Source organism: Harpegnathos saltator, unplaced genomic scaffold (assembly GCF_003227715.2).
Source record: "Harpegnathos saltator strain DR-91 unplaced genomic scaffold, Hsal_v8.6 scaffold795, whole genome shotgun sequence".
NCBI lineage: Eukaryota > Metazoa > Arthropoda > Insecta > Hymenoptera > Formicidae > Harpegnathos > Harpegnathos saltator.
In genome coordinates, this window is record NW_020230643.1 from 361581 (window position 1) to 387876 (window position 26296).

The following is a 26296-nucleotide window of genomic DNA, read 5'->3' on the forward strand; positions in this document are numbered from 1 at the left end:
GAACGGGGCTCGGCAGAGCGCGGCGTGTGCCTCTGGACGAGGGGAAGACGAGATGGCGAAGAAAAAACGATGAGCGAAGACGAGAGAAAACGGAGACAGAGAAGGAAAGCGAGACAAGTTCTCAGCGAGAGTCGAGCAAAAACCGCCAAAATATTCGATCCGCCTCGTCGAGCCCGCTCGGTGCGTCCGCGCGCGGAGCGTACGTGAACAAACACACGCTACCACACGGCACGGTGCGGAGCAGCCGACCTGTATAAGTGTCACGTGTAATCCACATTAACACCTGCAATTAACTCGGATGTAAGCGGAAGGTGGGTCGCTTGACCTGAATACCGCGCTCTCGCGCTCGCGGAGAGCAGAAGCCAAGGAGTACGTTTCTCGAACTCTCGCGGCGGTGTAGGAAACGCCACTCCGTCCCTCTCTTTCTCTCTCTCTCTCTCTCTCTCTCTCTCTCTCTCTCTCTCTGCTTGTTCTCCTCTCCTTTTCGTACTCCTTCATGCGCGCACATTGCCTTCCTCACTGAATAATTAGCGATTATCTCTCGCGCCGCCACGGTCCGGCTGTGAGGAGCTGCGAGAAAGTGATTAAGAATTTTGCTCCCTTTCCTGAGTGTTTCGTTTTCCTCGTGAGTGTTGAAACCCACGGAATGCGTTGACGCGAGCGCAGAGGGGTTGAAAGACGCGAGTGCCAACACGCTTGGCGATACGTCGACTATTACATCGGTGTTACCTAAAGCTGGATGTACACTGAGAGAACAAAGTCAACGAGCGAAATGTCCTTTCGATATGTCACGGCTTGAAAGATCGACAAAAGTCGAAAAGACCGATGTACTGGAGGAATTGGCGAAAATGTTGAAGAGCAAGACGCAACGTTACATTCGTACAGGCAGAAATGACTGAAATCTGAGAATGGAGATATTGGGTAGAGAGAGAGAGAGAGAGAGAGAGAGAGAGAGAGAGAGAGGAGGAGTTGTAGGATATGTGAGGGAGGAGAGGAAACATGGGAACATGTGTGGGAGGAACGCACGAGATGGGAGGAGGGAGAGGGAAAGGGCTGAGGGGACGTAGTGGGAACGTTACTGGGAGGGGAGGGGAGGGAGAGTGGTGGATGAGGGGGGTGGAGAAATGGAGGAGAGGAGGGAGGCTACAGAGGGGAAGGAGGGACGAGTGAAGATGAGTGGAATAGATGAGAAGGAATGGAGTATATGAAAGAAAACGGAAGTCGGCGATGGTTTTATAAAAAATAGATATACTACTTCTCTTGCATTGGAGGATAAGGATGAGTGGATCAATAACAGAGACAGTATGGACAAAACACGTTTTCGATAAGGCTACGTTTTCATCCGACTAGCCTACGCAGCATCTACCGTTCATCTACCAGAGATTCCTCGAGACGCAGATGTTCGCCTCTCTCGTCGACAGTAAAGTGATGTCGACATGGAACGAGCCCGATTTCAACACAAAGGTCTCTCTTTTAAAGTAAATTTCGATCAAGTTATTTTCTTATTGGGTACGACGATGAGTATTTTTAACCCGGATTTAATCCGCATTCTTTCCCGTGACTTTCAGGAAGAAAATCGGGGAGAGCATCATACTATCGATGAGGTACGAGCCTTGCACGAGCATCGCGGATACGCAACAAGTACTGCAGCAAAGGTTAACGAACGTGGATTTCGAGACGAATCCGCCCGCGGAAATTCTTCCGCATCGAGCGGCATATTTTCGGAGCTTTCCTCTGCTGGATAGCGTCGTGTTGAATAAAGAACCCGCTCAGAGGTGCGTCACAATAATTCTTGCGAACTTACAATCTCTTACAATATCCACAAACTATTCTCACATTTTCAAATTTATTAATCTCTGCTTCTCTATTTTGTGCTTCCTACGTAGTATTCTCCGCTAAGAGATATCTTTCAGTAACGATCAGAGTGAAATAATAAGTCTCGAAGCGAAAATCTGTTGAATGCGATTTCACACGGAAGAAAAAGTTTTTACTTATTAATCACGCACTTGATTTACCTCCTTTCATTCCTCCGAGATCTCTGAATGCACACTGTATATGTCGCGAATTATCTAATAATCAGTTTTAATAATGGCGGACTAATGGTCGATCATATTTCCATTCCGCAGCAGTCGGAGGGGCCAGAGGCAGTGGAAATACAAGAGGTGTTATTGTCATCTCCTCGATCAAATCAACATGTTCAGTCAGACGCTGGGAAAGGACGGTAAATTTCAATTATTCATCTGCCTGGCGGTGAGGTAAGTATAAAATCGCGCGTTACGTCTTTGTTGTTTCAATATTCGCAACGAGAATGACTATGTTTAAATGGTAGAGATGTGCGAATCAAGAATTTTTATGTCGAATCGAATCGAATCGAATCTCATTTTTTTAATTCGAATTCGAATCGAATCGAATCTATGAAATTTCATTCGAATTCGAATCGAATCGAATCATTAAAAAATTTAACATGACTATTAAACATGCACATAATGATGGAAGGTTTTAATATGAAAGGGGATATTGATATTGTAATATCATCTTAAAGTAAAATATATATTTAAATATTTAAAGTTTTAATTAATAACTTACTTATAAATTTAAATATTTAAATATTTAAATTTAAATATTTAAATTTATAATTAAGTTATTAATTATAAGTTAAGTTAATTACAAGTTAAGGGTTCAAACATACAGGCCCAGATGTCTCATTTTGTACTTGATGCATGCAAATATAATGCACGCTAATATATTTGATTCGTAATTGAATCTCCGATTCGAAATTTTCGAATTATTCGGATTCGAGTCATAGGAATTCAGATTCGAATCGAATCGAATTATATTAGACTCGATTCGATTCGAATTCGAATAGTTCGCACATCTCTATTAAATGGTGGAGCCAAAGACATAGAAGAAAAACCGATGATATCTCAAATACTTTTACGTTTAATTTGTGTCCCCTTTTTTCTTTGTATACAAAATAAGAAATTAAGTTGAACTGTCCTTTTCGAGCTGTAGACAAACACTGACTTCACCAAAAGTCGCATGTCGCAGTTGACTCGAGCCTGGAAGTTTCCAAACGTCTAAACGACTTCTGATTGGAGTGAACCGCGCGATGGCTCGGGCCTATAAGGCCGTATAAGTGGGGTGTCTTCCCGTGGTGGGAAAGAACTGCGCTTGGGGCTCGAACCAGATAGGCTCCGAAAGTCATTTGATATGAGACTTTCGATATGAGTCAGGCTAGGGACTCGAGCTGGAAACGATAGATATATGGGGCAAGGTTCATGCCCACGATAAAGAGCCGAGTTAAGGGCTCGAACCGCAAAGGTTCCGAAAGTGAGTTGACTTTCGGTAAGAGTTACGCTAGGGACTCGAGCCGTAAAGGCTCCGACAACATAAAAGTTGTCGATATATCCCGCTTTGGGGGGAGGGGAAAGGATGGTCCTTCCTTTCGGATTTCGTAGACACTTCCGGATCCAGCTGATTTGCAGCTCGGATGGGGATGATGTTATGAAAGGACCCCAAGTGCAGCATTCCGGTGTTTGGAAACGATCTGTATAAAGATGGCGTTAACGCTCTTCGTAGCGAAACGGTGTAGCTGTAAATTGTTAACATTCAGTGACAATGTCATCCGGTACTTCGCTATAGGAGGTGTCATATACACTATAGTTTGATCTATGATATACAATGAAAAGAAGAAAAATATATTATCAAACCAAATATATTATTCGCTCATTTCTAAACAGTCTTCGTTTCATTGCAACGTTGCATCAAACAGAGGGAATCAAACAGAGGAGAAATATGTTCATTGTGACGTGCAGCCGCGGAGGCGTCCGTCCATCAGTAGGCGGACCATCGGTCACGACGCGGGGGGGGGGGGAAGAAATTTTCGAAAATCGCGTCTCGTTAGAGTTGGTGAACGGTGCGGCTGTCCGCACCCGGCGCCCAATTTAAGTTTCGTGTGAGAGACCGTGGCGCGTGGGCCGACGGCAATTTACAGGCGTTAGGAAAGTAACGTCGCATCATATACGCTAATTCGATTAAATGTTTTAGAGAGCAGCTATGTACTTCATCCGATGTTGCAGCCAATGAGCGACGCGCGTTCCACGACAGACATGTACGAAGAAAACTCGTTTCTGAGGAATCCTACGCTATTGACCTTCCTCATTCACATTCTTCAGCCGTTGAGCGGATTTCACATTGTTTTCGAAAAGAGCTTGACTCACGGAATCTCTAGTATCTATTAGTACTTGCCGAAACGTACGGGCGTATGTTGAAAATTTAACGCGAATATCTCTTTGTGTTCTCTTGATGAAATATGCTCTGGAAAAAGAGGAGAAGAGATAAATTTATAGAATTTATTCCACGTGAATCGTGTTTTTGATCGCTGACAGGTCACAGAATGATCAAGTTCCTTCCCAGTCGGAAATATACACACACAGATCTGCTTCTCTCGGCCGCGCCGCGGTAGTATCTCGTCGCGTTTGAAATGGCGACAAGCGACGAGTTCGATTGTTATATTACGTAGGACGATATAGAGAATAGGCTCGACAAGTTTTATCATTGAGATGAAAAAGAGAGATTAAAGAAGGATTTAACCCTTTGACTACGAAAGGCGTATATATACGCTTTCACAAGTCTTTCAATATATACGAAAGGCGTAAATATACGCCCTCTGCATTTTTGTACTATAACACCTTCCCTGTTGTACCGATTGATTCAACATGGAATTTATCGTCCTATGTAACATAGCAACTAAAGTATCGGCAATTGTTTCGAAGTATTGTTCAGTCAATTGTTATCATATTTGTTGTAATATTGCAGTTATAAGGTGCGAAAAGTGATCGGCGTGACACGTGTTCGTTTGTGAATATACACGCAGTGAACAATATCAATTCGAATAGTTTGTTCGAAATTGATTATTAAATTGTTTCTATTATCTTTTTATTATCTTTATTCGTTCATTATGTTAAAATTGTTTGTCATTGTTATATTAAAATGAATTTGTTCCTCATTATCAATTTCGGATTTTTTCCTCTATATTTAATTACCCATTATTATTGAAGAAATCTGCAAGTTGAGTTAAGTAAATTAAAATAGCTTAAAAAGCTACTTAAAATAAATAAGAAATGGATATTTTTAATTTATATGCAATTATTATTTTTTAAATCCTAAGAATGGTATCAAATCTCCAGGTACTGTTTTGGTCACTAGTCACTGGTCTGCGCAGCGCAGCGACTGACGTGCGAATAACGCGCCGTCCCTGTTGATGAATTACTCCGAGATGGCGCCGCAATGAAAGGGTTAATAGTATATATACATATATATTAAAACTGAAGACTGTTACCGGGAATGTAGCTGTATAATAGACGTTTATAGATGACAAATTAACAACGGGAGATTAGACGGGGAATTTATGAGATATAACGTTAAACAAAGAGAGCATAGATCCTTTTCTTGTCCTGTTCTAGAAGTTTACGATATTATGACCGGTGATAAAACAAGGGGAAGAGAAATGAGAAATAATTAATATATAAACGAGAGTAGAATATATGGTCATCTTGCCGTAACTGTTCACTAGATAAGAATAGTGAAGTAGTTGGTTGAGATATTGTTCTAATCTAAAATTGATGATTCCATGTACCAAAGATGTACCAAAGATGTGATCCTACTTAACCAGTAACCAGTTTTATATTGCCGTTATATTATCATTAGGTCGTTTAGTTTCTTCATATTGTACACTTTTCGTATGTATATCACGGTCGGACACGCGCGCGATACCTTTCCGACTCCCGACGTTTTACTCGCTCATGGAGTAACTATTTTCCGAAATGTTAACATTTACAAGGAATCCGTACGCGAGATATCCATTCACTCGCTCATTCACATAACATATACATACACACGTTACATTACATTTTTTTAATGGCTGTGCTTCGATACTTGCGTGCTATTCGTTAGACCTAGTTAGACCTCGTTAGACCCCTCGTGTCTCGGCGAGAGAGAGCTTCGAGCGTATCGAGCTGGCCCCGTCTTCCGGGGAGTCCCTTGACACGTTGACCACCGCGATGGAGGTCAGTGGCGAGAGCCGCGCTATGATTTCGACGCGCGTCGAATTAATTTGCGCGCAAAGCGTAACTAATTGCACATAACGCGAATGAAAACGCGGGGCCGATAGGGCGCTAATAAAAGAAGCGCCTAACGAATACACGCATCGCGGCATGAGCGCATGTGTGCGTGCACTCATCGTGACTTTGGTTATTCAAAATTTTAATCTGACCCTCGGACGCGTCCGCGGGCGTCAGCGTGTGGCGGTCGGCTCGCGTTAATGGTACAATATGAAACGGTAATAACGAGAGAACGCTAATGATAGAGCTGAACGGAGTAGTTCCAAGGTCACGAGACTCCGACAAAGAGGAAAGACCGGCCAATGTTTATAGCGATTTTTTTCTCTTTTCTTCTTTGTAGATTAATATCACGATCCCTTGCGAGAAAATGGCGAGATTTGTCATCGACCTGCATACACTTTCGATCTCCTCCGGCGGTACGTCCTGACGAAACGATCTCCAGCCTAGAGTCTCGCGGTAATCTATCGGCTTTCTTTCTTTTCTAATCGCGAATCGCCTCGATTAAGAGAGTAAATTCCTTTCCGAGGACGGAGAGACGCGATCATCAGGATGAAGTAACGAGACGCGCCAGTCGGACAATTTGTATAAAATATCGATACTTTATTATTTTCAATCGATTTTGCGGCGCCGCGCAAAAAAGGACGCGCAAAGTATGTACACAGACGGCGAATCATTTACACATTACAATTCTTTCACCTATGCATTAAAAAGAAATATTTACGTGCTAAGGCAATTAAAAGTAACGCATACAAGTGTCGTCTTCCTCACGGAGTTGGTAAAAACTATACGGTACGTTCGGGCTACAACGGGGAGTCGTTATATTCCGGGCGAAGTGTGATCTCTGAGGTATATCAGTGGTACTCTATTGTGCTATTACGAAACGAAAAAGAAAACGGCGGGAAAAGGAAAATAAAACGAACGAACAAAGAGAGGAACGAAAAGGAAACAAAGGAAAAGAAAACCAGCCGGCACTTGGACAGATCGAAATGGTGAGTTTCGAGTGAAAATGTATCGTGAGCGTATACAATGTGTCCAACCGAGTGTACGTGTATATTTATACTTATGCGAGTCTCTCTCTTCCTCTGTGTGTGTGTGTGTGTGTGTGTATGGTTTTTTACTTATAAAAGCAACGTGTATTCGACGCGTATAGTCACCGCGTAGGAACTGTACAGGGTCATTCCTACGCGCGTGCACACGAAGACTATATACTTCCTTAGTCAGGACGAGGTTTTGCGTATCGAGCTTCGCGCGCGACTTCTCTCTCTCTCTCTCTCTCCTCCTCTTTCTTGTCCTCCCTATCTCTTCTCGTCCTTATTAAGAAAAAAAAAAAAAACAATAGAGAACTTAGTACGCTGTGATTCCGCGTCGCTCCTATATTTACACCGATTCTCTCATCATCTCGCTTCTCGCTCTTCGCGGACCTGGAACCGAAACTTGCTGCGGACAAGACGATATCCGTTCGTCGGACCTCCGGAAATCCTCGAATGCGTAACGTATCTTCCTCCCGATACTCGCGGGCTAGTAGAATCGGGACGCTTTATCCGACTGGAAATCGACGAGATCAGCCGGCAAAGTTACGATTGGGCTTTCAGACAATCATCAGCTCCTTCTCTCCACGGCGCTATCGCTGCTTCTCTATATACACATTTCGTTGCTTAATGAAAACGTTGAAGCGCGCGTTCGCCTGTCACGTGTGAAGCGACTGCGCTGCTCCGCCTCCTCCTTCTTCTCCTTCCTCGCAGAAAACATTCTCTGCATGATGTACTAGATTGGGACCGACCGGTGCCAGGCCCACAGTCGGACAACTTGCAAAGGATAGTGGACATTGTTAAAAGATTAGGTAACATAATCTTCACCATCGGGTGGTTTAAATAATCTTCTCCTTAGGAACCGATTACAATTTTCACGCGCGCACACACACGCGTCGAAACGCAGTACATTGGATTCTTTCGCGCACTATATCTCGCTCGCATATTACATTAGTTACATATTATGTACACGCGCAGGATGAACAGTCGCGCCCCCGCTTCGCTTTCGCTCTTTCTCTTTATGTATCTCGAGTGTGCAGTTCGGGCGCGCAAGTCCCATTAAAGTGGTTCACGGTTACTCCGGTCGCCGGAGAACCTCTCGATCCGTGAAAATACGGTCTGCCGTATTCGGGACCGGTATTCGCAGTCCGTCGACGCAACTTCGTTTCCGATTGCTCTTTCCTCCCCGCTCTCGCGTGCGCGGTCGGGCAACTTTACATTCGTTAATTACTTCGAGGAAAAAAAGGGGGATGGGGGAGAAAGAGAAATCCCGACGAAGAAGTACGAGGGGAAACGGAAAGGAGAGCACAGGCGGGGAGAGTGAAGGGGCAGGGAGGGGAGAGGGGAAGATCAGCCGCGCGGAACTCCCGCGCGCGTGCGCGCGCGCGCGATTTCTTTGTATATTACTCGACTTCCGGTTACATTGTACTAAGATTTGGTCAGCTGACGTTATTTACGCACTAACTAGTTCTTGTTTCGTGGCACTGGGCGCTCTCTCTTTCTCTTTCTCAAACACGCATATACACACACATACACATACTCTCCCTCTCTTTTGTGCGCTATTCGGCCGCGACGATGAGATTAACATAAATACATTCGTGTTCATCTGCCGGTATCCCGCGTCTCTTCGCGTCACCCTTGTTCAGGCTGATTGTCTCGCTCACGCGAGAGTCCTCGGAGCTACACGACGCGTATACGCGCACGGCCGCTTCGTCAGCAGGTCCGCGAGGCGGGCGAATAAACGACGATACGACACTCGTTCCTCCGCTTCCCTCCGAGGCTTTCTCATTCGTTAAGTACTCTAGCAACTCCACTTTCTGTCTCAATGTATATATGTGTTATGTACCGCGACCTTAGCAGTACCTTCCGTCGAAGCGTACGCTCGCGTTCGGCATTGCGCCACGTCGCCCCGGATGAGAAGGTGGGACCTGCGATATCGCACGATCGGGGCAATTTATCGCATAACGATACATATCGCGGGACGACGGAGAGTCGGAAGTAATCGTGCGCGAGATCATCTGAGCCGAGAAACCGTCTGCTTTGACTCGGGCATGAAAGCGAAGGTGCTTCTTCGCGGACGGGACCGACCGACGTGGTGACGGAAGGAATCAGACAGCGCGCGCTCGAGTCTCGATCCGTGAAATTCTCGATCGACGATCACCTCTCGCGTCGGGCCAGTCGCGATCGTGTTCGGCCGCGTCGTTCTCTCGAGCTTGCTTTCCATCTCGTTGCTTTCTCTCTTCCTTCTCTCTCTCCTTACACTTACGCGTTAATTCTTAATTAATCGCACGCTCTCTCTTTTCCTTTACCTACACATATATACAGCCGCGATGACACGCTCCGCGCTTCACGGTGAACGCTCGTCACGCGAATCTCACGTGAGTCGCGAATTTTCTCGACTGCGCGACAACGCTCGAAAGGGGGAGAGGTCGAATTTTTTTGGTTTTTTTCACTCGGTCGTTCCTTCCGCTACTCCTTTTCTCTCTTTTTTTTTCGCTCTCACCCCTTTATCTTTCTCTCTCACATACATACACATATATACATGCAGCAACTGCGACAATAGCATACACTTTGCGGAAATCATTCTCTCTCTCTCTCTCTCTCTCTCTCTCTCTCGCACTTGCATTACTACATTACGCCCATTACGGCGGGTTACTGCGCAACAACCCTTCCTAGGAACCGCGGGGCAATAAGCAAACGAACGGTCATGTCGCGTGTACCTAAGGGTAAACGGATTCGCGTCGCACATTTGAGTGGACCTTGATGTCCGAAAGATGCGAGAACGTTCCGAGACGAGACTGTACAATACGATCGGACCGGGTCGCGCGATATACGGCAGCGGCTCCGAATGGATTCACCGGAGGATCTCCGACCAATGTGCGGAATGTATCGATTCGCGGATCCCGTTTGATGACTTCTTCGTCACAAACTTGACAGTTCCGGCGAGAAAACGCAAGTGTTCTTACACTCGGAAAAAAAGAGTTACGCTCTCGAAGCGTTTTCAAGTATACATTTTTCGTATGAACAAATCCGAAGATCCCTCGACGTTACACTGTCGGTCCCGACCGCCGAGCATCCTCCGAACAGAATTATGCTCCTTCTACCGAACGAGGTGTGTTTCGAACGAGAGATGGAAATGTTTCGTCGAGTCCCCGAAAACCATTCGTTCTCGATTTCGCGCGCTGACTTTGAATCATCGATTCGATTCGACTCGATATCGCACAGTCCAAGTATCCCGTTTTCTTCGTCATTTCCGATCGTGCACCACACTTTCTCTTTCTCTCTCTTACTCTCGTCGATTTACACATACGCCACACACACACACACACACACACATGCGCAAACGCATACACATACATACGCACAAATATATATATATATAGATATTTATATACTTTTTTTCAATATAATATATATATATATTCTCATTTTTTTTTTATTCGTACGCGTATATCTATGTACAAAACGCTAAATGACTCGATATGACTACGTGAATTTTTTTTTTCTTTTTAGTACTCGCGCGCGGAGGGACGAGCCTCCCCCTCGTGGCGTAACGTTAAATCTCCCCCCTCCGCCCTTCGCTTCTTCTCTCGTGTTAATCGTAACGGAGCGCTTTATAATTTCTCGATTCTAAAAAAGAAAAGTTAAGTATATACATTCCTATTACGAAATTATTCGATGCGTAAAGCGTATTGCATTGCCTTCCCCCAAACAGCACGCCTTCTTGATTCTCGCGATCGTTCCCTTCCTCCCTTCCTTTTTTCCTCTCGTCTCTTCTTCGCTCCTCCTCCTTTCACCCTCCCGTTCGTTCTCGCTTGTTCTTTTTTCGCTTTTATTACGGGCGACACACGTCGGAACGGCGCGAATTCAGACACAATGGGACCCCTCACGCACGGTGGTCCTCGACCCACGTTTCTTTCGCATCGTCTCGAGCACGCCTTAATCGCGGCTATCGCTCGTCTCTTTCTTCGTTCGTCTTCGATCGTCTGTCGTTCACGTGGCGGCGATCACCACGCGGCCGGCCGCGCGCGACGCTCTTCCGATGGTCGAGAGGCGCGCGCGCTTTATCTAGCCGAATCGTTCGATTAAAAATCAGATCAAAATCGCGCGCGCGTGGTCCCAGTCGACGCAGCTCGACGGGGACGAAAGTAAATCCTTGGGAAAAAAAAAGAAAAACACACCTCCTAAAAACGTAAAATCGCGCCGACGATGACACGGTGCATACGTCGAATAAACGCGTAATACTCGGAGACTTCATTGTGTGCGGACCGCGCGTATGAAAGAAGAAACAAAAAACAACCAAAAGATTTCTCTGCCGTGTATTTCTCTCTCTCTCTCTCTCTCTCTCTCTCTCTCTCTCTCTCTCTCTCTCTCTCTCCCTCCCTCCCTCCCTCCCCTCTCTCTCTCTCTTTCTCTTGATTCCTCCGACGCCCCTGTACAGATCCAGCTACGTTTCTCACAAGATAGACTCGCAAGATAGACTCGAGAACGCAACAATTTCCCTCCGTCGCGCGGGCCCGCGCCGGTATTCGATCTTCGCGCTCGTGCTTCGAAGCACCTCGTCAAGCTGAGCTGATTGACGCGACAAGACGACGAGACGAGACGGGACGGGACAGGACGGGACGGGACGGGTCGGGGCGGAACGGCAGGGGCTTTCCAATGGAACGCGATCGATCGACGAGCGATCAGGTTCGGTCTCGAGATTCTTCGGGAGAAGTTCCGCTTTTCGTGCGATCGGGCGGCGGCGGCGGCGGCGACGGCGGCGGCGGCGACGACGGCAGCGGATCCACGCATTTCTCGGGTGGACCTACCGCGCCTTTCTCGTTCTTGTTCTTCTTCTCTTCCTCCTCCTCTTCCTTCTTCTCTTCTTTCGAGGCTTTCCTCTTGCTTCGCTTCTGCCTCGGCTGGCCGTCGGTCTCGTTCTTTACGCCGCTGCCGCTGGAGCCTACTCTCTCCTCCTCAGCTTTCAGGCTCATCGGCGGTGTGTCGGTCCCTGCGGACTGTCCCCCTGCTGCGGTTTTCAAAAATGTACGTCCCTGACATCGGTTGGCGTGCCCGCCTTCTCGTGCTCCAGTATTTTCTCCTGGCTCGTGTTCTGGTCCCCCAGCGGCCTTTGCGGCGCGCTCGGGCCGCTGCCAGTGCTTGTCACCTGATGCCCACTTCCGGCGGCAACCTCGGCACCCACGTGAGCCTGGACCATCTCCTCGATCTGCTCTAGACAACCCTGCAGATAGTCCTGAAACAAGCGAGAGAACGCACTTTGTTCAAGTTTGTCAATGTTTCGCGATGAAGTTCTCCGTACAAACGCTGAGGAGAGAGGGGTACGAGGGTTCTCGTGTGTTTGGACAAGCGCAGGAGTTGTCTTTGAATAATTTCAAGTCGCGTCACAAGTTTGAATCTCCCTTCGTTTCCGATAAATACCCGGCAATCTTCATCGAGTCTTTCCACGTCTTTCTACGTCATTGCGATATTTTCCGAATTTGTCGCTTCCCCACCGCCACCCTCGTGGCCATCTACGCTTCTGAATCTTCTTATCCTAAGAGCGCACTCATGAGATCGAGTGGGTCAAAGCGTCACGGGTTACCCCCGACGAGCTTAAAGCTCCCCAAACGACCGGCGGGGCCCGCAAATAACGGCTGTGGCCTGAGGTCATGAATGAAGATCCCGAGAGGCCGGATGGTCTCGAGGACGGCGTCTTCCTACTCAGGGCCCAAACACATGAGACGACGGAGCGCGGACCGCTGAAAATATTGCGCTTACGGGTCACGGACCCCATGCCGAGCCATTCATTCGCGCGGTTTATTTGTACTAGGCGTATAGAGAAAGAAAAGGAGGAGGGAAGAGGCGGGAGAGATAGAGAGATAGAGATAGAGAGCGAGATAGAGAGCGAGATAGAGAGCGAGAGCGAGAGCGAGAGCGAGAGCGAGAGCGAGAGCGAGAGAGAGAGAGAGAGAGAGAGAGAGAGAGAGAGAGAGAGAGAGAGAGAGAGAGAGAGAGACGAAACGGCGATCTCGGACTCCGACGCGCATACGGGGCCCGCAGAGACCCCGGCCCTTTTTTCCCCGCGTATGTGCGAACATGTGCCCGGCACCTGCTGGCCAAGCACCCCTCCCGCGCGCGCTTCCCGTCGCGCTTTTTGCGTCCCGCGCGAGTACGTATCTCTCTCGCTCTCTCCTTCGCCATCGGACTTGCAAAGGGTGTTGTATCGTTTCTTGCCGATTTTCGTCTCGGTCTCTTGGTCTCGGTCTCGGTCTCGGCCGAGAGCCAGACGGGATGATCTCATTGAGAAGTGTCCCTCGTTCGCTTCAACACGAGTGTCTCTACGTGCGGGAACGCGGATGCCCAGGAATGCAAGTATCAGCGAGTTTTCACTTACAGGGTCGTGACCACATAACTCGTCCGCGAGAGCGGAAACGTGAGAAGCGGGCCCGCGAACGGCCGACGACGGTTTAGCAACGGTGCTGTGGAAGTGCGAAAGTCTTGCGCGGACAAGTCGCGCATTTCCAGAATTCGAAGTTGCGTAATCGCGAAAATCGTCGTCGTGCTGACGATGAAAGTGCTCGCTTCTCGCGTCTCTCGCGGCTCCCGCAGCTAACGAGATCGCCATCCAGCTGCGCCGCGAAGGTCTCGCGCGTATCTCATAATGAAATCTTACGTTACTCCAGCGCGTACTATGTACAACTCGCTCGCCGGTAACTCGTAGTACGCTCGTAGTACGTTGCTTCCTACGAGAGAGAGAGAGAGAGAGTGAGGGGCGGCAGGTGGGAGGGGCGCGGGGGTTCGGATCCGGTGACTAACCTGTTCGATGGCGGTGATACGGGTGAGCTCGTCCAAGAGACCGGCTAATCCGTAGCCGGTCTTCCCGGTCCAGTCGAGTCCGTTCAACGCCGCCGCAACGCTCGCCGCCGCGATCATGCTCGGCGTGTACATGGAGAACTTGTATTCTGCAACAGAAACAGCAGACAGGTCGCGCGTTAGGGACGGCTGAATATCCTCGCGCGATAATAAGCTTCCCCCATACACGCGATTAACCCTTTCGCCACGGAGCCGCGGAGCTTTACCGATCTGCGCGCGGCTCGAACATAGCCTAATGGCTAATAACAGCGCGATCGGCGTGTCTCTGTCAGGGTCTCGCAGGGTGTAATTGAAGCGACAGCTAATCCAATACGACAAGATACTGTATATACTTATAATATATTCGCGCGAGTGCGGGTGAAACGCCGCTTACGCACCGACAGAAAAAACTGTCTCACTGAAATTATAGTCATTTTCGGCGCTAACTTCTGTTCCTTATCTCTCACCGTTCTAACGGAAAAGAAGATAATCGCAGCAGAAAAGAAGAAGCACGCGAGTTTATGCCGTCGCCGTCACTGCGATGACGTCTGTTTGAAAAAATGAGAGAAAAATAATTACAGTTGCGAGTGTGAAATATTCTTTTCTCGGTGCGGTAACAATGAGACCCGTCCGCTCTCGACGCAAGTTTCAAGAAGATATTTCAAGATATTTCAAGAAGTCGTTACAGTGGCGTTTTATCCTGAATGACCGCCACCGCGGTGCTTTGAACCAAACAGTCGTTTGGATTTAGCATCGGGAAGTCATGTTGACACACAGCGGCGGAAAAGTCGACCATGCCACACAGTTCTTTCCCCGAAAGATAAGACGAGGCCTGGTCGTTCATTCGGCTCCTGCGGCTCATTCATACCGCCGCGTTCATTCAGGCAATACCGCCCGCCATTTGTACAGCAGTAAAGTCGCAAGCTTTCGACCTGATCTGCGACCACCGGTGAACCTCGGAACCGCACAGCAGGATTATGGCAAACAGAACGGACGGACTTCCGCAGCACGCGGTGCCTTCTCAGCTCAGAAAGTGCCGCAGGGACCACCGGTCACTTTCACCAAAGAGGACAGGCGATCCGTGCAAGGACTTCTTAATATGTCGACGCGAAGAAGAAAGAGTCCCAGCGGAACGACCCGGCCTCAGTCGACGAACACGACGGGTTTAACGTCCAACGTCTCGAATCCCGGCACATCTCGACCGGCGTTTTAACGGTACTGCAATTTTCAGCTCGCTGTCACACGGCCTTTTTAATGCGCTCTTTGGTGTTCGAGTCGCCCGGCGGAGAGACAGAGAGAAGACGGAAAAAGGCAGGAGTCACACGCCAGCCACGTCGGCGTTTCTCAGGCTCGGTGTAAAGCGCGCCGCGAAGGGGACGGATGGATTTGCATATTTAAATTACGACTCGGGTAATTAGAATTTCAATAATCGACGTTAAATAGTCAATCAAGAGTTTAATGATGGAACACAGATACCGACGCGATTCTGAGCGAACATGAGGCCCGAAGATTTCAAAAGTCGCGGTCGAAAAGAGAGAGAGAGAGGGGGGGGGAGGCAGAATGAAAAAGAAAAGGGCACAGTGGTAAATCGTCCGCGGAACGCACCACGATTTATTAATCAGTGAAATTAAAAGTGTGCAATGAGAAACGGATACGTAGAACCAGTTTGAGAGGAAGGACAAGAGAAAAGAGAAAGAAGAAGAGAAAGAGACAGGAAGAGGCACACAGACGGGAGGGTGCAAGGCGAAGAGATAGCCGCGGAATGTGAACATCAGACGAAATTATCGCTGTGCAGCAGCGGTGCGTACCGAAACTCAAGCCTGGGAGAAAGAGAGAGAGAGAGAGAGAGAGAGAGAGAGAGAGAGTTTAGCTTGCATAATCAAAACCACACTGGCTCAATCTCAGGCGCCGCTCCGTGCAAACGATAAATAGCTTCATACGCGTCTATCTGGCCGGTCACGTAAATTAACCTTACCGGAGGTAATCTATATCTGTTACCCCGATACCTGCTACTATCTATCTTCGTCCCTCTTTTTTTGCACGGGAAAAACCGGTTTTACGGAACGCCGATTTCGCGGGAAATTCGCGGCAAAACGTCGTCTCACTTTCCCCGCTGCGCGGCGGAAAAACGCGCCGTCCGAGAACGGCATTGCCTAGTTTGATCCGTGAGAAACGACTCGCGCGTCCTCACCCTGGCCGAGTCCTCTTCTCTTTCTCTCCGGTCGATCGAGCTCTTCGTCGGCGGCCACCAACACGAGTACCAGGATCACGGTCGCGAAGGACGAGGATCCTCCCCGCGTTCACAAACGCGCGTCGCGTTTTTGCCATCGTGGTTGTAATAACAACCGAGCGAGAGGAGACCGACGGAGTGTTGAGAAGAAAAGAAGAGGAAGGAAGCTGAGAGAAAGAAAGAGGGAGAGAGAGAGAGAGAGAGAGAGAGAAAAGTTGTGTTGCACAGAAGGAGAAGAGCAACGAGGAGAACGTGACGAAGACGCGTTCAGGCATTTAAACGTGCTCGATCGCGATCCTTTTTAGTGCCCCGTGCGCGAACTATCGCTCGCGATCCTTCGTCCACGTCGGATTTTCTCGCTTTTCGTCGCGACGAACATCTCGCCCGACGAAGCAACATGGCGACTAAATCTCAGCACCGACTGCAGCAACGAAAGGGGGAGACTACAACTGGCCGCCGAGCAAGAACATTTTCATACGGTGTCGCGGTTTCCGCTTTCACCGATATCACAACTCTCACCGCGGCATTAGCATAGAGATAACAACAGAACTAGATTCTGAAAATAGCGTAATGCTAATAGCAATAACGAGTGACCGAGATAGCGGTAGAACGCTGGAAATTACAAATGCGCCGCGTGTGATCGCACGGAGAAATGATACCGCTCGTTTATTCGGCGGATCCTGCCGCTGCTCTTCCGCTTCCGCGAAACGCGTGTTAATGATAGCGCGAGTAACAGGGGGAGGGGAAGGAATGGAACGAGAGGTGTAACAAGGGCGAATTACCCTGCCGAGCGATACTCGACGCTTCTCGCGCCGAGTCGCGCCGCGCGTTATTGGCGGCTTCGTCCACATGTATAAGCGTGACCTATTTAGGAGAGAAAGAAAGAGAAAAGGGGGGGAGAGAGAGAGAGAGAGAGAGAGGGAGAGGGGGAGAGAGAGAGAGAGAGAGAGAGAGAGAGAGAGAGAGAGAGAGAGAGAGAGAGAGAGAGAGAGAGAGAGAGAGGAGGAAAAAACGAAACGAAAAAGTGCGATTCGTGCGCGACTCGCGTTACGTGACGGCTTCCGTCGGCGATGTATATATGTGCGTGCGTGCGTGTGTGTGTGCGTGTGTACGCACGCAGGTACGCTGTTCTATGACGAACCGACGTATATTCATTAACGCGCACGTTAACGACATACGTAACCTGGTTGTTATTTACCGAGAGCGCATGTACGGCGCGATTACGACCCCGCCACCGAGGCACCGGTGCCTCGGCTGACAACAAAGCGCAGCGCAAGATGAATAAAAAAAATGTCTTTTGCATTTCGAAGCTGACTCGTTAGACGATGCTCGCGTAACCTGCGACCGCTATTACGATATTTCGAGAGCCGAGAGAAAGAGAGATAACAGACTCGTAAATTGCGTGTGTCGGTCATCTCGTAAGCAATCGTGCGCTTGGACTTAAGCAAAAACAAATAAAAATATTCTCGAGCTTCTTTTCGGGTGTACTCGCGATCTGAATGCGCAAATCTTGTTTTGCCACTTTCCGAAAAATCGTTCGACTCCGTTCTTACGAAATTTTGTCGACCTCAAAATTTTGTCAGTCACCGAGATTACTTGCACGACAACCGAAAAACGTAGCGAAAAAATAAGTATTAATATTGCAATAGTAAATATAATAAGATAATAGCGAATACAAATGTATATAAACGTCGGTGAGAAATGTGACGCGGAATCTCGAACGGACGAATTCCTGGTCCTCGCTATCAATCCGGACCCGATCGATCAGTCGGATCTGAATCAATCAACATGAAAATATGAAAAATCACGATATCAAGTCGCGTTCCATTCTTCTGTTCTCCTCGCGGGTTTAAAGCCCGCTCGAGATTCCGCGTTTCCTCTCTCTCCTAATTCTACCGCAATTATTCGCTCTTACCTCTCGCACTGAGAGCGATGAAGGTCTGCGCGTGCCTCCTGACCATCACGGTGTCCCAAGTACGCGGCATCGGCAGTCTGCTGAGAATGTGCATGAGGAAGTCGCCGGGCGTCACTGCGGACAATTCCCATTTCAGCTTAGAGACGACCAGCTGCTCCCACCTCTGCAACAATAAGTCGAGCGCATGCCGCTCGTTTAACTTCGCGACAGACAGACCACGTTCCCGTTCTCTATACGAGAAGTATGGGTGGTGCGGGGGAGGGGAGAGAAGGAGGGAGAGCATGGCATTCAATAGCTGCGTCTCGAGGCCAATTCGACTAGGTCTCTCTCCCATCTGATCGACTCGGCTGTCTTTGTCGATAATTATAAGGTTGATCGGCAGGATGAAAGAGGATACGCGTTGCTGGTAATTTCAAGTTGTCCAACTCGAAATTCAGAATTTCACGGAGATCCCCCGAGATTTTATGCACTCGACGTGACAAACGTTTGCATCTTCAGACGTGTCAATTATGTTCCAATGATGTGCTATATTTTAAATAATACGAGTCACGCGCTTTGCGCAAACGGATGAGCGCTTCGGCGATGAAGGAAGGACCTCCTCGCGAAATTTGCCGACAGATTATTAGATCCGCGTCTTAGATCCTCTTTAGATCCTTTTCATCGAGGACAAATGGCGAACGCGGAAAGACCGCTTCTAATTGTTCGTAATTGCGGGCAGGTGCGACAGCGAATCGTTTGCGCGCTCGCGCGCGACGTCGTCAAAAATCAAGTAGCCTTGGCCTCTCTCACCGTTCCGAGTGTTGAGCACGAAGGAAAAAGAGAGAGAGAGAGAGAGAGAGAGAGAGAGAGAGAGAGAGAGAGAGAGAGAGAGAGAGAGAGAGAGAGAGATTAACTCTTTCTCTGGCGAGGTTACTACGTTCGTTCTCTGGAGTACGTCGTAGTATCCCCGTTCTCTCTCGACCGTGAAATTACACGGCGGGAGTAGCGCGACGAGTACTACGTGTCCTTCGCTTTGATTAAAAGTCCATTGAATTCGGCGAGGCTACATTCTCTTCCCGTCGCTTGGCTGTGACGAAACGCGGCTCCGGCGAGACGCGTGCTTCGCGCTGTCGGTCTTCAACGGGCCGACAGGACGTGCGATCGCCTCCGAGTTGCGCGTTTCCATTCTTTCACGCTGCATCGCGTTCCGCATCGCGTGACGGCAATTCGCCCACGCGTTTTCGCGCGATCTCGCGGAACCGAAAAGGCGCGGCTTTTGTGAGAAACAGCACTGCGCGGAAACGATAAAAATAATCGGAACAACGGAACGGATCTCTGCTGTTTCTCTCGAGTGAGGTTGTATATCAATAAAATCGCAATAAACGCGCGAAACGTAGAATTCGTGTCGCACACGAGTGTCCTTTGGCCGCGAACGCGTCACTGTTCGAACGCGAGAGCGGAAGGGAAGGAAGACGGTTTATCCGTCGTCATCGTAGTCATCGCGTAGTACGAGCCAAATTAAAGTTCTCCAATGGAAGAGGATGTGCGCTCGAGGGAAGACAAACCGAGGGAGTATCTCTCTCTATCTCTTTTCTCCTTTCTCTCTCTCTCTCTCTCTCTCTCTCTCTCTCTCTCTCACTTCCTACTACTCCACGGCTTATTCTCATCCTTGAAGGGGTTCCGCGCTCGAGTGCGTACGTGCGTGCGTGCGTACGCTCGCCGCTCTCGTACGCTCCTCTCGTATACGAGCGTCAGGAAAGCGGTGAATGAAACAAAGGCCCGTACACACCGAAGAACACGAGCTGCGACGTAACGAGCGCGTCGCGTCGGTGTGTGTAAATCGCCACGTTCTACCGGCCGTAACGAACGAATCGTTTCTCGGTCGCCGGTATATCGGTGCGTTATCGTTACTTTCTAAACACGATGCGGTTTATCTGACCTCTGGTGACACGGGTCGATTAATTTTCACAACGCGATTGTGCAGCGTTTCGCTTGCGCGAAAGTAAGTCACTCGGCCCCGCGCGCCCTTATCTCTCGTCTCGCGCGGCGTAATTCGGCGAAATTCCAACGATACGACCGCTCGAGCCGCGCCTCGTGAACGTCTCCGTTCCGCTCATTCGCGTTTCACGATTTTGCCATCGTAAGTGAAAACGATCGATAACAAAGAAGCGAGACTATCACCGCTACCTTATAACGCGCGACGTTACGACGTCGACGACGCGACGCGGCAATTACGACGACGCAAGGATCTCTCGTCGTGTGTTACTTCATTATTCGTCCTCCATCACTTGGAGTCACAATTATTACGGGCCGTAGACGCGCTGAAATTATAATTGCTGATAATTACAGCTCTCCTCGCACAGCTCGGCCCGCCCCATTTGAAAATCGAACAGCGGGAAGGAATTTATATGAAATCCGCGCGCGAGCGAGCGAGATAAATATGTAATCCATAAGATACGAATTTTGCAAAGGCGCGATGGACGCGGCGACGAGAGGCTGCATGCCGACGGGTGTTACGCGAACGTAAAACGTTCAACGCGCGACGACGCGCATCCCGTCGTCGCTCGTCACTGAGCGAGCGGTGTGTAATGTGCGATGTGGCCGGCGCGTGCACGCTACGATGCTCGCGCGTAAGTAACGTAACGACACGTAATGATTCACAAAGAGAGCGGGGGAGGGGGGGGGAGGTGCGGAGAGCGAGGGACAATGATCTACCTCAGGGATAAAATTGAACGCGATCGGTGACGATAAGCGCGCGCGGGCATTGATGATAAGCGGCGCCTCCTTCGTGCTCGCCCCCCCACGGAGGAGGGTGTCGTCCCACTGCTTCCACGTCAGCATCGTGGAAATTCCGCGTAGCGCAATTTACAGCGATAAGTAAACGCGCAGATTGCTCGCGCGTGGGATGATCTCTAATTGCCGCGGATGAAAATTTGCTGCGAGGGAGTCGCGGAGTCACGAGCGTAAAAGAGGTACACCTCGCGATAAGTAAGGGTGTCTTCCTCTTCGCGATCTAACGTGTGCGCGTTATTCGTGCGATATGCTAGGAAAAAAGTAGTACAGTATCAACGGGGAGATATTACGATGAGATACACGAATCGTGAAAAGAGGAGGAGGAGGAGGAGGAGGAGGAGCACGTTTCGGCCGAGCGGCCTCGGTCGTCCCGCGATGTCGCGAGCGAGTGAAAGCTACGAGGCTCCGACATGATCCTGCGAAAGTTGTGATCCCTCGCGACAGATCTCGCTCTTAACCTTGGAACTTCCGGCCTACGCGAGCCCACGCGCGCCTCGGAAATCGATACTCGAGCGACACCGGATCAAGAGACACGGTGAAAAAGAGGGACGATCGGGCAAAAAGATGTCGAGGCATGCCGTGGGATACGGAAGAGCAGGTGCGAGTTATACGCCTTCCGTTTTCCCTTCCGCGCAGCCTTCCGATGCACTTTGCAATGGGGGGTCCGAACGAATGGGGGGCCCGGCCTCTCTCTCCTCCGTGAACCCCGATATATTTTCAGGTCATCCCGAGCCCTTCGTACGCGCGCGAGCGCTCTCTGTAATTAAACACGCCCGTAATTCCAGGTAATTTCCGATTTGACGTGCAATCTTTGTGTCACGCACATGACCGCAGATATTCGTTAATATCGTCTCCCCCCTCATCATCACCCCTGGGTCCCCCTCTTTCTCATCGTGCAACGCGCCGCGCGAGCATCATTTATCGATCCTCGTAAATCGCACGCAAAACGCTGCTCGCTCTCAAGCGAGTCGAGAAACTGAATAATGCATCGAAGATAGAATGAACTCTATTAACGCTCGTGCGTATTCTCGCATGCGTGCGAGACTCGGGATTCGCGCGAAAGCGTGAGTGCAAGCACGCACGCACGCAGGCATGCGTGCATGCAGGCATAGAGCACGCGCAATTTAATCGCGCGCGCACATGCGATAAAGGTCGATTCATATTATACGACGGCGCACCGGCAACGACGCGGCAGAATATTATGCAGCGAGGAATAATAAAGCGGACTGTTTATCACGTCCGAGATACAGCGACAGTCGGAGTAAAAAAAAGAGGAAAAAACCGGGAAAAAAAGCGAAAGGGTCGCTGCCGTGGAACGAAAGGGCTGCGAATCACGACGCGAGTCGTTATTGAAAACTATCAGGGCTTCGTCCTGCAAATTTACGATCTTTCGGCTCGCTTACCGTACTCGTCCGCGGAAACTTTCAACCGAAATTCTCGTCGTGCTCATCCATCGATCTCCACAGTCGCTCCTCAAAATTCCGGCAACTTTGCACTTCGATGAAAATCACTCGAAAATCGGTCAATTTATTAATCTAACAAATTTAGCCTAAAATTCTTAGGAAGGACCGTAAGATGTATTCTCCCGCATTTCCACGATCGTGCACACCTTCGCACAATCAGATACACTCGCGGATAACGCGACATGATGATCGTGCGCGATACGACACTTGGGCATAAAAAAATAGAAGAAAGAAGGCAATCTTTCAAAGCAGCCGGGGGAATAAATTTCCCGATGGAGGTTAAATACTTTCACGGCAGTTACGTTTGCATTTCCGGTCTGGAATTTACGGCCGTTCTCGATTCTCGAGTTGCGACTGCATTGGCAGCTAGGTCAATAACTATCGAGCGATCGACGGCGGAGGAGCATGCAGGCGGTACGGCGCGGCGCGTTTATGCGTTTTATGCGTCTCATTCATGCGGCCCGCGATCGCGTTCGCACGGTCGTCGCTTCGGATCGCGCGCACCTTGGGCGCCCCGCTTTCCCGAGCGTGAGAAAGATAATCCCGACGCGCATGTGGCACTTTTTTAATATTAGGCGCACCGAATATCGTGACACGTTGTTGTGACACCGGCGGAGGAGAGACGAAAAAGAGTTAGAGAGAGAGAGAGAGAGAGTGAGGGAGAATGAGATAGTATGTCATGATAGGGACTCGCGCGGGGCGAAAACGCATAATTACGATCATTAATCGTAATTACTGCATATATCCACGTGGTGTACGCCGCGAGGACGCGTCCTCCTCTTCCTCTTTTTTACCTTTTAGCCCGTCCAGGGTATCCAGATGCCGGTTTCGGCTTGTAGGTGGTGAAATCGTCGACAGGTGGTCGACGGGCATACGGAGTACCGAGAGCAAGAGTAATAGTAGCGCAAAGAGGACGAGGAGGAAGGATGCAAGAAAATCCTTTTGTAAAAGTTAAATGACGCCTCCCTCAAGCCTTTCCTGCCGAAGGCAGGCCGGCCGGCGGATCTGATCTCACACGCTCAAATTCCATACAATTGTACACTTCGACGCTCGAGTAATGAAGTGTTCCTCGTCGTCGCTACTTCAGCGATAAGAGCAACACGCAGCGATTCTCGCGAGGAAATCACGCGATACGTTAACCTATCCGCGCTAACAGCCTCGTCCGTTCCGTGACCGATTTCCTTCTTAGTTGCGGCTACCCCGCGCATATTCTTATGTCGCTCGACGCTCTCGACAGCGAGATTCGGAAAATTGCGTCGTTTTGTGATATCCGATCGGAAATGGTGAGCAGGCGGCTAAATTCTGTTTCAGAGTGTATCAGTGTGCGTGAGCCACCAGAACGACACCAGAACAATAGAGCGAGCAAACGGGAGTTGGGAGGCGAGCCCATTTTGCGGTCGCGTCGCTACCTGGTCGCTTCCGAGAAGCGGGGACCTTCGACTTATCTGGCTCGCAATGAGGGATCGATAGGAGGCCGCAGGACGCGGACAGCGAAGGAGAAGCCGCGCGGCCAGGACTCGGCGGTGATATTTCCTGCGAACCAAGTGCCAAGGTAAATGAAATTTATGCGCTTTAACGTTGGTCGCGATTACATAACGGGAGTCCTGCGAGTCCTCGGGACCGCCGTTGGTGCACGATTCTCCCCCCCCCCCCACCGCGACTCGACGACTCTCGGTGTACCATCGAGCTCCATATTTTGGCGCTCTCGAGTGCCCTTGTGATCCTTCCCGACGATTCCAGCTACTTGGAAGGGTTCATATTTAGCGGCTTCTCAGAGAAAGGCCTTTGTTTGCTTATTCTTTTTTCCTTGTTCTACGTCCTAATTACTTATTTTTCCTAAGAACGCGGTACACCGAAGGCTAAACGAAGACCGAGTACGTCCGCAGGTAGCGAGCCATGCCGCTTTAATACCCATCTCTATGTTTTGCTATCGTTTACTTCAAGTAGTTCAAGCTCGTTCTACAAGGCAAAAGAAAGTAGCTCTCAATCAATCATCATGGAAACAAAGAAGTAATTCGAGCGGTCAGACTCCTTAAAAAGGAAACTGTCTGAGACGGACGCTCATCTGTTTTCGAGAAAAGCCCCAGAATCGCGCACCAAAAACGACGCAAACGAGATCTCGCTCGGGAGTCCCGCGATTGATCACGCAAAGAGCCCGAAAGCCCCCGTCGCGCCGCATAATCACATAAGAATTTCATCAGCGCGAATTCCCATAGGTGGTAACGCGGAACGAGAAAACGAGACGACGCGGGGATGCCGCCGAAGGGAGGGGACAAGACGGCGCGGAATCGAAGGGCGGCGCCTGTGAGGAGCAAGGTGTTTACCATTCCGGCCAAAAATAAAGTACAAAGGCCGAACTCCCTCTTGGCCCGGCATAACTGGCAACAAAAACCAGAATCACCGTCCGTGCATTCCGCATCCAGCATTGGCGCGCTCCGACTCCGACAGGTTGCTGTACGTGATTATGCGTAAGTCAATATAATGTTTCTGTGTCAAGAATGTTTCTGTGTCAATAATGTTTCTGTGATGTACGTTTCTCTCTTCCCCTCCGTCCCTCTTTGCAGTAACTCTTTCTCGCAGGTAAGTGTTCAGATAGATCATGTAAATCATCGTTAATATCATCGAAAACGGCGAACAGCGCGTGATAAGCGCAACATCGCGAAATGGTGCGAAATGGCGAAGAGGTGTTTATAAAAGATGCGTTCATAAAAGGAACGCAGAAACACCTCGATTTCTCCCGTTGCATGCATGTGTGTGTTATTATATATATATATATATATATATATACACATACTTTTTTTATTACATATTATTCGACGCGACTTCTATTTAAACTGGCTCTAAGCAAGCGAAACTTGACGCCTCGTTGAGGGCTGCAATTTTGACGCCGATCCCGAGTTTATCGGCTATCGCGCGTTTCCCAGATCGGCGGATCCGCCAACAACGCGAGGCTAATTATAGAGAATCCGCCGATAGCCCCGATGAAAAATTCAATCTCGAGAGTCGCCTCGTCGAGTCGCGAGAGTGAGAGAGGACGAGAACGCGACAGCGAGCGCAAGCAGGGCGAGGGAAGGCTGTGGTCCGAGGGGCCCGAGATTCGATTTAATTGACGTCGACTACGCCAATGGGGCCGGCTCCTCTCGAGGTTACTTCCAGGAACCGCCTTTTGCGGGACACATCTGCTCCGGTTACCGGAGCATACCCCGGGTCCTTTTTCGCACATAAGAAACCTCTTCTTCCTTTCCTCGACTCGGTCGGGACCGGAACACTACACGGCCACGGCGACTCGCCCTCTCTCGCCGCTGATTCCTTTCTCTCTCTCTCTCTCTCTCTCTCTCTCTCTCTCTCTCTCTCTCTCTCGTTTCTCCTCGTGTCCTATGCGAACGACGGGATTCTAATTTTCACAGAAACTATAAGCGCCTCGACCCGACGAAATTTTTAACGAATCTGCGATTAATAAACTCGGGGCCTCTGAGAACACTGGGACGTCTCGACGAAATAAAAGCTAGGTCCACGCCTTCGCAGCGGAAAGTGCGCGGGAGAGAGAAAGAGAGAGAAAGATGATTCATTCCGAGATTTTCGGGATCCGACGTGGGTTGGGTCCCTCCAAATCGAATTATACTCGCATGAGAACTCTGCATCGTCGCCCCTATCGAGATCTCTCTCTTCTCGTTCTCGTGCGAACCGACTCACTGACGAATCCGCATATCGGCCGCGAACAAGCCGCCACTGCTGCTAGTGTCGGGCTTGTTCGCTAGTGCTCTCGTGTCGGGAATGTGTATATATATTTTTCGCTTTAAATAGATATAAATATCGTATACAGAAATTATTTAGCAAGAGAGGAAGCGTCCTGTTTGATAGAATATATATGCTCGCGCACCGATGAGATACCGACACTTTTAAAAGGCACGGCGTCGACTTCGGCTTGCCTT

General features: G+C 49.4%; 3 protein-coding genes across 5 annotated transcripts in view; 2 read left to right on the forward strand and 1 right to left on the reverse strand.

Moving 5' to 3' along the window:
* Positions 1 to 1113: 1113 nt before the first annotated feature.
* LOC105191022 (DENN domain-containing protein 5B) lies at positions 1114 to 23907 on the forward strand. Of its 3 annotated transcripts, none has more exons than XM_025306644.1 (4): positions 1114 to 1478; positions 1569 to 1775; positions 2127 to 2255; positions 23676 to 23907. In XM_025306644.1, the coding sequence occupies exons 1-4, from the start codon at positions 1399 to 1401 to the stop codon at positions 23692 to 23694; spliced, it is 435 nt and encodes a 144-aa protein (XP_025162429.1). In that variant the 5' UTR covers positions 1114 to 1398; the 3' UTR covers positions 23695 to 23907. The 3 variants fall into 3 exon arrangements, with proteins under 3 accessions (XP_025162429.1, XP_011152404.2, XP_011152405.2); XM_011154102.3 differs by lacking the exon at positions 23676 to 23907 and adding an exon at positions 4048 to 4626; XM_011154103.3 differs by lacking the exon at positions 23676 to 23907 and adding an exon at positions 4048 to 4626 and having other exon boundaries at positions 1114 to 1464.
* The window catches only part of CycD (cyclin D), a 41738-nt gene continuing 27418 nt past the window's right edge, over positions 11977 to 26296 (reverse strand). Inside the window, exons 3-5 of the mRNA XM_011154106.3 lie at positions 18130 to 18292; positions 13949 to 14094; positions 11977 to 12386 (exon numbers count right to left, since the gene is read on the reverse strand). Of these exons, the coding sequence (XP_011152408.1) occupies positions 12171 to 12386; positions 13949 to 14094; positions 18130 to 18292 (525 nt within the window). The 3' untranslated portion in view covers positions 11977 to 12170. The remainder of the gene's footprint in view (positions 12387 to 13948; positions 14095 to 18129; positions 18293 to 26296) is intronic.
* LOC112588050 (uncharacterized) overlaps positions 23776 to 26296 on the forward strand; it is a 144675-nt gene continuing 142154 nt past the window's right edge. The window contains exons 1-2 of the mRNA XM_025306645.1: positions 23776 to 23916; positions 24581 to 24832. Coding sequence (XP_025162430.1) covers positions 24618 to 24832 — 215 coding nt within the window. The 5' untranslated portion in view covers positions 23776 to 23916; positions 24581 to 24617. The remainder of the gene's footprint in view (positions 23917 to 24580; positions 24833 to 26296) is intronic.

Excerpts from the sequence above, each read along its gene's own strand:
- LOC105191022 (XM_011154102.3), top strand. The coding sequence starts at position 1,399 with ATGTTCGCCTCTCTCGTCGACAGTAAAGTGATGTCGACATGGAACGAG. Across the intron at positions 1,479-1,568 it reads ACAAAGGTCTCTCTTTTAAA|GAAGAAAATCGGGGAGAGCA; the intron begins GTAAATTTCGAT and ends CGTGACTTTCAG. Across the intron at positions 1,776-2,126 it reads AATAAAGAACCCGCTCAGAG|CAGTCGGAGGGGCCAGAGGC; the intron begins GTGCGTCACAAT and ends TCCATTCCGCAG.